The sequence below is a fragment of the Parasteatoda tepidariorum genome, chromosome 10 (genome assembly GCF_982258835.1).
Source record: "Parasteatoda tepidariorum strain Cologne lab strain chromosome 10, Ptep-v5.0, whole genome shotgun sequence".
In the NCBI taxonomy this organism is placed as follows: domain Eukaryota; kingdom Metazoa; phylum Arthropoda; class Arachnida; order Araneae; family Theridiidae; genus Parasteatoda; species Parasteatoda tepidariorum.
The window spans coordinates 91567005-91582973 of NC_141764.1; the positions used below are offsets into that span (position 1 = coordinate 91567005).

The 15969-nt window shown below is 29.9% G+C and overlaps 1 protein-coding gene across 1 annotated transcript in view; it reads right to left on the minus strand.

The window, feature by feature from the left end:
* The window catches only part of LOC122271649 (low-density lipoprotein receptor-related protein 4), a 463426-nt gene that overhangs the window by 135394 nt on the left and 312063 nt on the right, over positions 1 to 15969 (minus strand). Inside the window, exons 11-13 of the mRNA XM_043053650.3 lie at positions 14635 to 14760; positions 10731 to 11121; positions 8811 to 9028 (exon numbers count right to left, since the gene is read on the minus strand). Coding sequence (XP_042909584.2) covers positions 8811 to 9028; positions 10731 to 11121; positions 14635 to 14760 — 735 coding nt within the window. The remainder of the gene's footprint in view (positions 1 to 8810; positions 9029 to 10730; positions 11122 to 14634; positions 14761 to 15969) is intronic.

The following is a 15969-nucleotide window of genomic DNA, read 5'->3' on the forward strand; positions in this document are numbered from 1 at the left end:
CATTCAGTAATAAAGTGTATCAATGTTATTAAAGCTAATGCCAAATGTGAGCGTCTCTTTAAGCTATTTTGTGAAGAACAAAATGCAGATCATGTGAGATTTTGACTTCACACCGAAGTAAGATGGCTCTCTAAAGGGAACTGCTTGAAAAGATTTAGGGAACTGTTTGATACTCTTAGTGTTTTTTAAGCGACAAGCCTGAAATGAAGTAGTCGATGGTAAAACATTTGTGAGTTATTTTGCCGATATCTTTGAAAAACTAAATATATTAAATAGGCAACTTCAAGGAACAAATAAAACTCTTGTTGATGGAAACGCGAAGATATTTGGTTTCATTATCCTTATTGAGTTATGTCAGAAATATATTAACAACAAAAACTTTGAACAGTTTCATTGACTACAAAAATATGTGAAGTAAATGATACCGCTTTACTTGTTACTGTCGATCAACTGAAAATTATATCGACTCATTTAAAAGAAAGATTTTCTGATTTAAAATAAATTGATTTTCCAACATGGATGATGCAGCCAATGTTAGTGGATTTGTCTGATATATCAAATATGCAGTATCAAAAAGAACTCGCAGAAATGCAAAATGATGAGTCAGTTAAAACTTTATTTAATATAAAAGGAGTGATGGCATGGCTTTGCGAGGAAACAGAAATCAAATACCCAAATTCAACCAAATATGCAAGAAAACTATATTGTTACCGCTGCCATCTTCATATTTAGCTGAATGTGGATTAAGTGCTGTAAATTGTAAATGATTTACTGGTAAAAAAAGAAATCATCTGGATATAACACAACGGGGAGACTTGAGACTGAAGCTAACCAATTTAAACCTAAAGTAAAATCTCTGTGTATCAAGCGCAAGGATCTCACTAAATTAAAATATTAAATTATTATAGAAAAATTTTATTAAAATTATTTCGCATTTGAATTTTAGCTTTTTATTATATGTTTTTAAAATTTACTTACTGTATTTCGTTAACAATTTCCTAGTGATTTCTTCCTAAAACCTATCATTTAAGTTTCTTAAGTGAACAATTAAATTTTTTAATGTTAAAAATTATGTATATGTTACATAGGGGGGCATAAGAATTTTAGAAAGGCTTATGTGGGTCATAGCACAAAAAAGGTTGGGAAACACTGTTCTAGAGCGTGCTGTGGGTGCATGCTGTGCTAAGTCGAACGATCTTATAGTACTTTTAAAACTTGATTACGCAATACTTTTATTGAACTATAAAGAAAAGACTACTCAATTTGAAAAAAAGAAAAATTGCTGCTTTAAATTTTGTAGCAAGGTTGCCATCAGGCGTTTGAATTTGGCAGGGAAAATCCAAATGATGTCATTTCTAAAGTGGATGGTAACTCTATAGTTTAGCAGTAATATTATTATTTCAAGCAGATAATTTCAGAAAGAAAATATAGTTTTTTTATCACTCTAAGAATGCATGTTGATAAAGGTCACTAACACAACTGAGGAAATCGAAAGAACCCTGTTCAAATCTTATAGAAATTAATTCCTTGTCAAATTGGCTGAAAATTTAATATGTTGTGGTTCAAAGCATTTAAATTTTCAGATCAAAAGTTCGTATTGATACAAAGTGCGAAAATGGATAGTTTCCAAAATACGGAGCCTCAAACATAAGATGTGGGGTCATATATCTTATGACCAACAAAATCACGGGCAGCAACGATCACTGTGGTGAAAGGTGTGTCAAGTGAGCGTAGCTAGCTACTATAGCTGAAAATATTGGTTATAATTTAGTGGGCTAACGCTAGCTACTTATTTAAGGGCTATAACATATGTAAAATCCTATCCGACAACTTCCACATGCTTTATATTGGTTAACCCTTGCGAAAAATTAAAGCATTTTTGAGGTTGCTTTGAGGTGTCAAAGTTGATTTGAGGTTTATTCGAAGTTGATTTAAAAAACAACCTCCCAAGATGTATAATCAAAGTGCATGAAATTTTTTCTTATTCACACTTGAGGTTGTTTTGAGGTTGATGGAAATCTATTTTAGACCAACCAGTATAGGGAAGTTATTTTTGAGATGTGCGGAATTATTTTTTCTGCATTTCAAGACAATACGTATATTTGAGGTGTGAGTAATTTCCCCCGATCTAAACTAAAATTATTTCTGAGTTATATATAAGGTTGACTTTGTGAGGAGTAAATGAGGTTAAAATTGAAGTTGATTAATGAGGTTATTTTTGGTACGAAACATAAACTCATTTTCTACTTCAGGTGCATTTTTTTACATCAACCTCAAAAACAAATTAATTTATTGTAAGGGAATGCTAATACTGTGACGGTATTAGAGAGTTGAGAATTTTTATTTATGTTTGAAGCTTCGCATCTCGGAAACCATAAATTTTTGGACATTTTTTCAATACGACCTTTTGATATAAGAAGTGTTGAACTAAACATTTTAGCCAATTTGACGGAAAATTAATTTTTATAAGATTTGTAAGAGGTCTTTTGAGTCATAGTTCTGTTTTCCTAAGGGACCTTAGAAAAACTTCGGGGGTTATAATTATTTAATACAGTTTATTTGAAAGAAATTAAAATTTATTTTCAGAAATAAATTTGTAAAAATAACTTGACTATCCGTATCACAGTTTTTGAAATGACATCATATAGTGTAACACCAGTTCAGCGTTAAATCCTAACATCCATTCTTTAAATCACAACATATTTTAAATTTCACGATGTATGTTCAATAAAGCTCAAATAGAGTTAGTGTTCGCGTTGAGAGAATCCATAATGCATTGCCAAATCTCTTCATTGTGGTTCAAATTAATATTAAGATTGAAGCAAAATTTGAATATATGTTCATGGCTCAAATCGTTCCAAAATATCCAACAGTGTTAAATATAACAAAACAAATTTAGTTCGATTAAAAATATTAATTTTTAAATGTAATAATCCAATTCTAAACTGTTGGGTGACATTTTTACATTTTGAGAAAAAAAGTGCAACGCTGCACTTTTCTTATCAATATAAAATCATGTTTAACGTTTCGAAATAAATATTGATACGATAATGATTTGCAGGAAAGAAACGATGGTATCTAATGTTAACCTAGCATTAATGTTCAAGAGAGTTTTGAAAAAAATCTTCAAACGATTGATATAAAGTACGAAAGAAATTATAATTTATGATTTGGATGATTTAAAAACTTTTTTCATTTTGCCTAAATATATGAACTTTAATAACAAATAAAATTTTATATTTTTAGCATTAAAATTATAAGTGATTAACGCTTAAAAAGCAATTGTTTCCAAAAAAATTTCTCGTCGTGTCAACAACTAAAATAGTTTTTTTGCGACTTTCTCATAACTTCTAATTAACCTTTGACATCTTTTCTTTGCAGAATTTTAATTGGTTAAGAACCAAAACGAAAAACACTTTTACCAAATTAGTTTTGTGCATTAGAATATTAACTAAGAAAAGATAAGATTTGGGAGATGAATTAAATGATAAACATTATTTAAATTTGAGGATTTTTTTCATATAAGATTAATCAAAGGAATTTTTATTGTTTTAATTCTGAAATTAATAAATCAACTGACAACTACACTTGAAATAATTGTGATATATTAACATTTATAAAAATAAAAAAAGAATAAAAACAATGGAAAACAATTAAGGAAAAATTACATTCATTCACATTTCTTTAGAAACATAATACCTTAGGTGAATTTGTTATATTCAATCTACAACAAAATAATTGGTATAGTCAAAGCGTAACTTAAAATTATTAAAATTGCTCAAAATTGTCAAGATTTACTACCGCTACCTTTAAATAAATTAAAATTATTCTTAAATGCATTATTTTAAATGCAATTAAAAATAAAGCATCAAAATATATAATTTTTGCTTTACGTCAAAAACTATCTGCTACTATGAAACTAGTTATTGAAACACTCGAAACTAACCACAGTAAATGTAAAGGTGGGTTAAACTAAAAATTGGTTGACGAAAGAAATGTACTTTTATCGATCATTGTACAAATAAAAATCCCAATTAGGAAAATTATCATTTTAAAATAAAAATAGCAAAAAATCTGGAATATAACAATTATTATGGTACTAATAATAAAAGAGTATACACTTAAAATTATTAGTATGAAAAGAATCTTTATTTGTTCTCTAATGCTGTTTTTTATATATAGTTAGAAAGTTTAATAAATCATTATTGATCAAATCTCAATATAATGTATGTGTAAAATTTTTTGAATATTTTCGTTGAACACTGTGAGGTAATTTAAAGTAATAATTTTAAAGGACCCTTTGTTTTGTCATTCATTTTTCAAAAAATTTTGGTTCTATTTTATTTTTTAAACAAAACAAGTTTCTTTCAAACATGCTTTCTAATTAAAGAAAAAAAAGTTTTAAAAAAAATTAAAAAGAGTTTTTATTTATTTGGCTATAGATTTAAAACTGCTAGATAATGCAAATATTATAAATACACTGTTTTGATAATTAACAAAAATGTTGCGCTCACAATATTCAAGTGATTAAATGATTGGCAATGTATATTTTTAAATAAATTTATTGTCTAAAGTTATTTAACTTGAATATAAATAAAAATATTTGAAAAGTAAAATCAATAAATATAGAAATTTAATGGATAGAAAAAAAATTGCAGTTCAATCACAATGTAAACAAATAGAATGGAATATTTTTTTCATAGTTTACGTCATTAAATTAAAATGAAAAAATTATTTTCAATTAGCAAACTTAGAGCAGTTGCAGACCTCTAATCGTTGTCCACACCATTTGATAGCATATTTTTTTCAATTATGAAACTTTTACATGCATCAATTGCATTTGAAAACAATTTTAACACTTTAATGAATACGATGTGTTTCCAATTATAGCTCTTCATTTTTTTGCAAATTTTTCTTTTCTATAAAGGCTAAAAATGAACTTTTTTTCCGATTGATTCAAAAAAAAAAATCCATCTTCGACATTAAAATATGACTATTTGCCCTAAAACATCAATAAAAGACACCTCTGAACACATGACAAGGGAAAAGGTACATTAAACTAAAATATTTTATGTACTTTTTCCTTCGATTTTTATATATTAAACGAGAGTTAAAATTTATTTTATGGTTTGAAATGACTTTTAGAATGTGGGTAAAATCGTTATTGTAGGAGAACAGCGTAGGAAATTGCTTTTTCCGGTGGGAAAGGTAGGTTTACTTCCGACAGCAAGTGGTAAAGGGGGAGGGGGTATAAAAAGGACCTTATGTTGCGGGCAATATTTTCTAGCTCTGGTACTTGCCCACTTCCGTCACCCACACCTCTGAGGTTATAGTAATTGCTGAGATAGAAGTTCAGCTACATTGGTTTTTCAAATTTTGGGAGATTTATATTACTATTGCAAGATGAATGAGAAAAGATCTGCCAAAACACAACTCTGAGAGCGGTCCTTTATTGCGCGACTTATTGCTCCATTAATTTTGAGCTTTATTTCTTGGTGAAGATTTGAGCTTTATTTCTCTATCCTCGTGAACAATCTCTCTCTCTCTGAGGTTATTTTGTGCGATGTTTGAGAAACACAGAAAGGGGGAAGAAATGTTTATAGTGACAGAAAATCTGACATTAATTTTATGTTTTGTGATGTGCAATTACACTTAAAGGAAGGCGCAATAAATAACATTTATGTAAGAAATATTAAAAGAGCTTTGATTTAGTTACTATATTGCGCTGGGCAATATGTATGCTTCCTAATGCAAGTCTGATTGAAAAAATAGACATTTTTAGATTGAAATTAATCTGAATGTCTGCATGACTGCAATTTCGTTTGTATCGGTAATAAAACATTATACAATATATATATACATACATGTAGGAGTTTGTGGAGCATAGGAGGAAATAATAACAATAGATTAATAATCAAACTTAACATTTAATGGAGAAAAAAAGGAAATGAGTTTGACAGTGATATCATGACTGGTGATGGCTGCCTACACGCAGTGCCGGATCAAGTATGAATGCGAAATTAGATTGTACTATGGAAAAAAGTTAGAGTTAATTGAAAATTCGAGACTTTTCCCGTCTAGACTCGATGGCACCGTGGATACCGGGGGTTTCCTTTCTGGAGAGGCTGGCGCCTTTCAACGAGTAGGTAGATGATGAAATAATAACGGATGATGCAATTTGGTTTATTCTTATATATATATATATATATATATATATATATATATATATATATATATATATATATATATATATATATATATATATATATATATATATATATATATATGTAATAACAGCCGGTCTCCGCTAAGCTTAATTTCAGAGATCGAAATGCTAAAGTTTCCTCCGCTAAGGAATTATCCTGGCGTCTTGTAATAACAGGGCTACGTACCTGTTATCATTGGTGTATTCATACTAAGAAATTGCAGTCAAAACCATAATAAGTTATCAAAAGGTTTATTAAAAGATATGCTGGTGGTTATAACAGTTCACATCCGCCCTCCTCAAAGGAGGGGTGTGGACAAGACTCCGGATGATTCCGACAGATGTTTCGTGGAACACGTTATTCAGCAAGAGACATGTGAAAACTTAAGTCTTCCATTAAATACAAACAGAGTTTGGAGTAATTAGGTCCCAGTCGCACATGCCTTCTAACTCTACGCACTATGGAAAATCATTTACTGCTTCCTAATATGGAAGTGAAAGAGGGACAAGATTCTAAAAATAACTCCTCCTTTCAAATATAAATCTAATTATTATTCAATGGTATGTTTTCAGCCTGGAATTCCCAAAACTGAATAGCTCTACGCTTACTCTCTCTCTCTCTCTCTCTCTCTCTCTCTCTCTCTCTCTCTCTATATATATATATATATATATATATATATATATATATATATATATATATATATATATATATATATATATATATATATATATATATATATATATATATATATATATATATATATACATATATATATATATATATATATATATATATATACATATATATATATATATATATATATATATATATATATATATATATATATATATATATATATATATATATATATATATATATATATATATATATATATATATATATATATATATGCGTTGAATTAAATGATATTTCCTGTACATATTTTATTGGATATTTAGTCTATAACTTATTGAATTTAGTTGAAAACTTGATGATTTCCGAATAAAGAGTTGCAGTTTACATAACTACTTCTAAACAACTATTATCAATAATGGATGACATAGAGAATGTCGTTATATTTGTCAACTCCATCTCGGTAATCCAATCAGTTACATCTGTTGATTTTTCAGACTCTCTTGGAATTAAACGTTTTAGAGAGAATTTTGGGCTACTTTTGTCCTTGAAAAAGAATATCGTGTTACAGTGGATTCCTTCTCACGGTAATATCTATGGAAACGAGATGGCAGATCTGCTAGCTAAGGAAAGGAACTGGTATTTTACAGAGCTAACTCTTTCATAAATAGAATCATTAATAACACGTTAAATAAGTGTTATAAAAATAATTTGAATGAACAAATTGGTGACAAGGTGTGAAAGGAGACTCTGAATAAGTTCCCCGATCACACGAGTCGCAATGCGTTTGCTGCCTTTAGATCGGAAACCGGACACGACTGCCTCGCCGCCCACTTTCATAGACTTAAAATCTTTCCAAACTGTGTCTTATGAGGGAATGACTTCCCAGTGAATGCTGAGCATTTGGGGATTTGCCCCGCAGTTACTGGAAACATCTATGACAGATACTGGAATGCTAGAGAACAGTTGTAGGCACTGCTGACTGACTGATTTTCTCTTTATACTTCGATTCTTGATAATCCATTTAATGTTTCTTTGTTCTAATTATTTTTGTATTTCAAATGTTTTACTGTTTTTAATTTTTTTTTATTTGTAATTCCTTATGGATCTTTGCGTAGTGTTTTTACACTCCAGCGAATGATGTACACACCAAGTGCTGCTGCTGGAAATTAAAAAAAAAACTAAAAGTTTACACTAACAGGGAATTACTACATAGTATTAATTATGCTACTCAACAGCGTAATGAATGTTTACGGTATTTCTTTTCTTTGAAAATCTTCTGATACTTCTTTAAAACTTTTAATGAAAACTTCAAATGTTTTATTGAAAGTTTGATATGAAAAAAAAATCATAAGTGAATGTCGGCTATATCAAACGAAACTTTAAAGAAAATATGAACTCGAGATAAGGAAATCAAGAAGTCAATCAAATTTAATATTAACTAAGGCTGAAACAACAACATAGAAGAATATTAGTATGGTGCCATGAAGTTTTGGAACTCGCATTCACTTGAAGTTAATAAATCTCATGAAAATCTAAAATAAATAAGAAACTTCTGGAACAGACATATTTCCTGTTCTACTTCCTAGTTCTCGTTCAAAATTGTTTCAACAGATCACATTGCAAACAATAAAACTATAAATAAAAGAAAAATATAGTTGAAATCACAACTCCTCAAATCACAACGAGTATGATATTGCAAAGGATGGTTGACTTTTCGAAAATATTGGAATAAGAATTTAATCCTTTTAAACTCTTAAAGTAATTTTTCTTTGAATAACAAGTTCACTTTCTGCAACGCTATCTGTTTAAAAAAATTGAACTAAAATGAACGCTTGAAGAAGAATTTATGCTATGTAACACGAATTTATCCTCAACTTTTTCTTTGCAATACGTTTTTAAAAATTCGTCAATCTGATTTAATTGTCAATCTTAATTAAAACGCTTTTATTCCATGTAATGATAACTCACCTTTCTCAATAACTCTTTTTCGTCCACTTCCATCCAAGGCTGAAGTCTCAATGACATGATGCTTAGCATCAGCCCAATATAATCTTTGAGATGGATAATCTATTGTTAAACCATTTGGCCAAAACAGAGAAGTATCCACAATAGCTTTTCTTTCACTTCCGTCCAACATAGCCTTTTCTATTCTGGGTCGGCTTCCCCAATCAGTCCAGTAGAGTGTTCTAAAGTCATAAAAAAGTGAAACATGTGTACACTTATTTACTTTAATGTAACATAAAATTTATAATTACTTTGAAACTAGTTTCTTAATTTAAATTTTGTCGTTCCTTGTAACGCCACTTGCTAATACGAACAAGCCTGCTTGGTAAAATCGAGCGAATTTAAGGCAGAGTGTGTGTTTTTTGTTTTTCAGTGGCGCCAACTATAGCCAAGAATACGACTTCAGCTAGACACACGACGCAGTCCGATTTAGAGGGTGGACCCATTTATTCATCAACAGATCGTAATTTTGACCTGAACAAGAGAACTATCCATACCTAATTCAGTACCCTCAGAGGTATTGATTTGTTATAAGAACTTATGGGACTTTGTGACCTGACATATTAGACGTGCATCAGTCATCGTTTACTGCCAGGGGAATCTTCGGTGGCAGGGAACGAACTCACGACCTCTTGGACATGGACCCAATGCTCTACCAACCAGACCCCATTTAAATTCTAAAATCTTAAATACTGATGTAATGGTGCTTCTTTATCTAACTAACTCGAACAGAATCATTAAGTGTTTAGGAAGCAGCTTACATCTCTTATATTTTTACAAGTGTCTTTACATATGCACATAATTTAAGTTGATTATGAAGATAAATATTCCTTAAATATTTTTAATATTATATATTTTTTGAATAAGCGACATTAATTATAAGTTTTTTAAAAATCCCATTATACATGAGATAGACAAAATTGTTTTCCATTTACAAAGATTAAATACATTGCGGCTGTTATCTTATACGACGCCACAAAATACAAATTTACCAATTTTAAGATTCTAAAGTTGAACAAGCAACAAATATAAAAAAGAATGATAAAAAATTCCTAGCCAGTGCTCTTAATATATATTTTTAAAATCCTTACCATGTACGAAATAAAAAATATATACATTATGGAGGTCACAAATTAGTATGTGAACGAGGGAGAAACAAGCAAGCTAACGAAATTTAACGAATCACAAAAATGAAAAACATCAAAATTTGTAAGATTGTTCAACTTAATATTATTCATCTTAATGTATTTTTAATAACCACTTTATAACTCCTCTCCAGCAAACAAACAGATTGTATTTTCAAATCCACCTTTCTCGGTAGTTTCGTTGGAGTTCAAGTTGGTCTTTTCAGTTTTTCTTTGCTTGAGTAAATATTTTGTTACTTCTAATGTGTGAATGTATGTATTTTTCTTACTTCCTTTTCTATTTTATCTAACCGTAGTTGAACAGTCGAGCCAATTTTATGAGTTTTGCGACTACTAATGTTCAACTCTGTAGCCTTGTAATTTTGAACCCAATCCAGAAGACAAGGGAACTCCTGGTCGAGTATAATGAGAAATTTGCCTTCGTGGAGAACTTTTTGATGGAACCAGCTTGCATTTGCTTTACATGGGCAGGAAGAACACGAGAACCTCCCACGGTTAAGCTGACGGCAAGGGGACTCTAACCCATGATTCGTCTACCACTGAGGATATTTCACGTCAGCACTGTGGTCGATGCAAGCCGCATACGGAATTTTTATTGACTGGGATTCGAACCCGGTATGCCTCATTGGAAGGTGAATGCTATATCCCCATAGCCATCGCGACTCTACTTCCATTTTTAGTCAAACCTGCTGAACATGTATAATAACAATAGACATAATGAAACAGCTTGTATACTTACCCTTCTTCCGGGTTAACTACTATAGCCCGCGGTTTTTCCAAATTTTTCCAAATTAAAACTCTCCTCATCGACCCATCAAATGCTGCAACTTCAATTCTTGAAGTGCCTGAATCAGTCCATAATATTTTCTCTAATGGCCAATGGACAGCTAGACCCGCAGGACTTGTTAGGCCATAGGTAATCACATCGGCCACTCCTGAGCCATTAAAGTATGCAGATCGTATCACATCGGTAGTTATATCGGACCAAAATATGCGTCCACTTTCATAATGGAAATCGACAGCTATGGCATTCTGTAAACCACTTAATACTTTTGATGGTGGATCCATGCTCGATAGTGACACTATCCTTATGTCAGCTCTGTTCGCATACATTAAGTATGGATCAGGACCTATGGAAATCAGAAGAATAAGTCACACTTAAACTAAATACATAAGCGATCGGATTGTATCAGAAACCATGGAAAATATGTCAAACTTATTCAAATAAAATATACAATAGCTCAAAAGAAGGATTAGTTGTAATCTAGAATGATTGTTTTCAGTTTAAACGAGAGTCTATAAAGGAAATGTGTCATTAAGTTTACTTAGATCATGGAAAACTGTTTAGAAATTGAAAAATACATATCTCTCGATTATGCTGTGTTTTTTTAAATTTTAACACTATTGGTCACACTTAAGCAGAAAAAAAGTATATAGTCAATCAGATTGTGTCAGAACCTACGGAGTCATATAGAGTATGCTGGACTAATACTAATAAAATATAAACAAAAGTATAGGGTATACTACGTACCCTTAAACTTCGACTTAAAAAAAGCGAAAATGCGTAAAAAATCAGGACATTAACCAATCTTCTATCACTCGCCACAGATGGAATTCAAATCCCAGGTTTGAGTTTTCCTTGATTAAATTCGTTCAATACTTCTCTTCACCTTCCGAACTTGATTCTTGGGAGTCATTCTATATTTTGAAAAATTCCAATAATTTCGTTAATGATTTTTCAAGTATCCCACCCTTTCCCAATAGTTGGAAGTCAACTTTAATTTAATCTGTTGCACCCTGGGGTTTCCTGCCAAATCCTCTCACACCTGTTTCCAATCTCCCCCTCATTGTTATTTCCTTGTTCAAACTTATTCATCTGTCCCTATTGGTTAAATCCCTTCACACGTGTTTGTCTCTTTACTTCTCTACCTTCATTTGGAGTTTAGACACTGAAGAAGGTTCTTGTTTATAGAGTTGAAATTATAGTATGTAAATTTATGTACTTTGATTTGTGGTCCATTCATGTTGCTTTTTGCTTTAAAACATACAAAAGGTCATAAGGAATCAGTTGAATAGTTGTTTATAGAGTTGAAATTATAGTATGTAAATTTATGTACTTTGATTTGTGGTCCATTCATGTTGCTTTTTGCTTTAAAACATACAAAAGGTCATAAGGAATCAGTGGTTATCTAAAATTGTTGTTTTTGATCGAGATAGTCTAGAACGGAAATTCGCCATTAAATTTGCTTAGTTGGTATGGAAAATTGTTTGAAAAATTAAAAATATCTTCTGGCTATGCTGCTTTAATTTTAATACTTTTAATCACAAAAAGCATTTTTGGAAGAAATACAATTTCAGTTGAATGTGGAATTATTATTTTTCTTCATTTTTTGTGGTTACATGCTTGGGTAAAATTATTTTAAAACTTCATGTTTTCAATGTATTTTTCAATAAACTGCTTCAAAATAAATAATAACGTGTTTTTTTTTGTTCGTTAAAAAGTTTCAACTATAATAATTTATTATAAGTCTTATCTTTTATTTTTCATATAGAACGCAAACACAAATCAGAACATATTAAATAATATAACATCAAAAATAATTCAGATAGGTTTTCTAATGAAAAAAAATATTTAATGGTGTGATTTATTTATAGACGCAAACGAAAAAATAACTAAGCTAATTTCAAAGTAGTCCTATTTAATGTTGTATAGAAATATTCGCCGATCAATTCGCCAATTTAAAAAAATATTTTGTAATATCTGAAAGAAATACGGATTTCAATATATTTCGACTACAAGCCACCTGATTTTTAATCTCTAAGAAAAATATACAATGACTGCTTATCAACTAGAACAGTCTTTCAAAGTAAACATGTCTAAAAAAGCTGTCAGAATATCAAGGAGATTAATTTTTATTGTATGTTTAAGGGTTATTTTCTTCAGTATAAATGTATTAGTTAAGACTATGATAGATTATTTATTGTGTTTTTTTTAAGGGAAACATATTTAAATTAAGCGAACCGCCTTATTCAGACAGCGGAAAAATTATTTGTAATTTTTTTTTAACAAAAAAAAAAATGTAATATGTTCAGAATGCTTGCTCAGTTCTTTTCGTTATTTATAAAAGGTATTTTTCAATATTCATTTTCTGTTTTTCCTTAATATTTGAAAAAATGAAAACGAATTTCTACATAATTAAGAGTGTAATTTCCTAGCAAAAGAAATTCTCCTACATTAAAAACTTAAAAAATAATACTAAAGAGCAATAATATATATGTTTAATTACATCGATGTTCTTCCGAAAGAAAAACTTAAATCAATAAAAAGGCATTTTCCCCAGTTCGAAAAACTATTTCCGGGAAATGAAGGAAATGAGTTATTAATACTACTTAAACTGTTCGACTTACTTCATCAATAATTCATTGCAGTCAAAGTTATTAGCAACTCTGACTCGTAATTGAATTTTGATTGTAAAAAAGGCAATCAATAGAGGTAATTAACGTCATAATTTTAATTTAAGACGACACATTTGGGGAAACGAAAAAGGAAAAAAAAAACACTTTAGAAGTTTCAAATAAAAATGACTTGCACGAATTGATATGTTCTTTATGTATTCAACTGCGGAAGATTTAAATTGATCGCCGCCTGTACGCAAAGAATTAAATGTTTTGATTTTTTTAGAACTTTTCAGTACTTTTTTTTCATTTTTTTAAAAATATTTTAATAGCTTTTGAAAGAAATATCCTTTCATGTTTGAAGTGAAATATTGCGTGTTTTAATTTAGTCTCGAGGAATGAATTATTTTTTATTTGGCGCTTTACGGGTTTTGGTTTCGAAAACTATTTTTATCTTGATATAACTCAACTTTTATAAGCTTTTTTTAAAAACGCTTAATCTATAAACTGATTGGTCTTTTACTTCAAGAGAAAGTTAAATGGAACCATAAGAAAAAACAATCTTTTCATAGAGCAAGATTAAACTTCAAAGATCTTTATTGGCGTTAAACACTGGCAAATGTTTGAAAGTTATATTCACTTTTGACATGCAGGGTAAATATTTATCCAATGCGGGCTACATTTTTACGTGTCAAAATCTAGAATGTTAACTAATCAAAACTTCAGTAAGCTTGTGTAAAATGCTCCGAATTCTGCGAAATTCAATAGAAATCTTTTATTGTTTTTCGCAAAGTGACAATGGTTTTTTATTATTAATTTTCTCACAGATTTTAAAATGGTGGAATATTTCACATTTTATATATATTTTTTGAAAATACTTTTAAAGCCTTTTGAAATAAATATTTTTTTATGACTGCTTCGGAGTATTGCAAATTTTAACCAAGTCTAGACGAATAAGTTATTTTTGGTTTAGCACTTTACGGCTTAAATTAGTGTCATATTAACATTTATAGTTACTTGCATTACGAAATATTTTAAAAAAAAGCGGTTTAAACTCTGAGTGGCTATAAAATTTATTTTTCAAAAAAAATATCATTAAAGTTAGCTTGTAACTGTCAAAAAACTTGAAACCTTTATTGTCACCCGACACAAAACTACTAAATTCACTCTAGCTAGTCATAAATTATTGGGATTTTTATTTCAAATTTTAAAATTTGAATAAAGAAGAACTTGGTTATCAGATTTACCTGTTGCTTTGCACTTTCTTTTATCTGTTCCAAGTCTGTAACCTTCAACACAGGTACACTTATAACCAGGAACGGTGTTCTCACAAAATTGACTACAGGTTCCTTCCACTTGACATTCATCAATATCTGGAATAAAGAAAAATACTTAATTCATTCCGTTTCAATAATTATAAAATAATTGAAAATTTTAGAAATGCAGAAAATGTAAATACTCCATGGAGTCGAATATATTAAACGAAAAAGTAGTTTTACATTTGTTAAAATTTTCTTCTTTTTATTTTATGAACAAATGCGTATCGCACTTAATATTCTTCAAAATAAAGTAATACTCAATATTAGTAAGCGGTTTCTTTCACCAGAATTCCAGTTGTAAAAGTGTTTTTGCTATCGGAAAGATTTTTCACTTTTGCGTTACATTCCGTACGACCTCGTATGTAAAATATGATTGCGCATGCGCACTTTAAGTGAGTATGAGTCTCGGGGGGGGGGGGAATCTCAAACATACATGAACGAAAAAAAAGATATTTTGCAGGAAAAAAAACGTAATATAAAGGACTTAATACAATGGACGTGAATGTAACTTCTTTTAACATAAATTGTATAATTAAAATAACTAAATAAAATTTTAAAATAACGGAAAAATAAATATTTTTACGGACTCTTTGCAATTAGACAACCATAACTTTAACATGAATATATTTTTTTATTAAAACGACCAATTATTGCAAAATTACGATTCATTTTAACATTTTGAAACAGCAAATCTTCCAACTTCATTCCATGTTGGCGTTCTTTCTAAAAACATGTACATATATATTTCTATAACATGTTCATGGTATGTCCCTGTCTATGTATATATGATTTTCTAACACATATCCATGTTTTTAATTCGAAGTTAGGCTTAAATAGAAAGCAACATTCAACAGCTACGAACAGCATGATTGCATTCTCTATAAAATTTAGCCAATAAAACATAAAAGTACGTAGAGTTAAAAAAAAATGCGAGCACGCGTAGTTGTTTTAAATCTTAAGTACGGGAGCATACATGATCTAACGTATATTTTAGAAAACTCTCATTTCACAAAATATCAGGCTCCCTCTAGCAGCAAATGTTCCATAGGCAGAAACAAAATTATATTAGTAAAAAAAAAAAGGGTTTATTCAGAAAAGATTCGTTTTCGCTGCTGATTTCGAAATTTCAAATATCTCCTGCATTCACTTTGAAGTCACCCCTTAAACCATTAAGACTAAATCCTAAAACATGAAGATCTGATCACGACGCTGGCAGTCGAACCCCCGTTCTGTTTGTCATGAGATTGGCAGATTAGCCTTTTC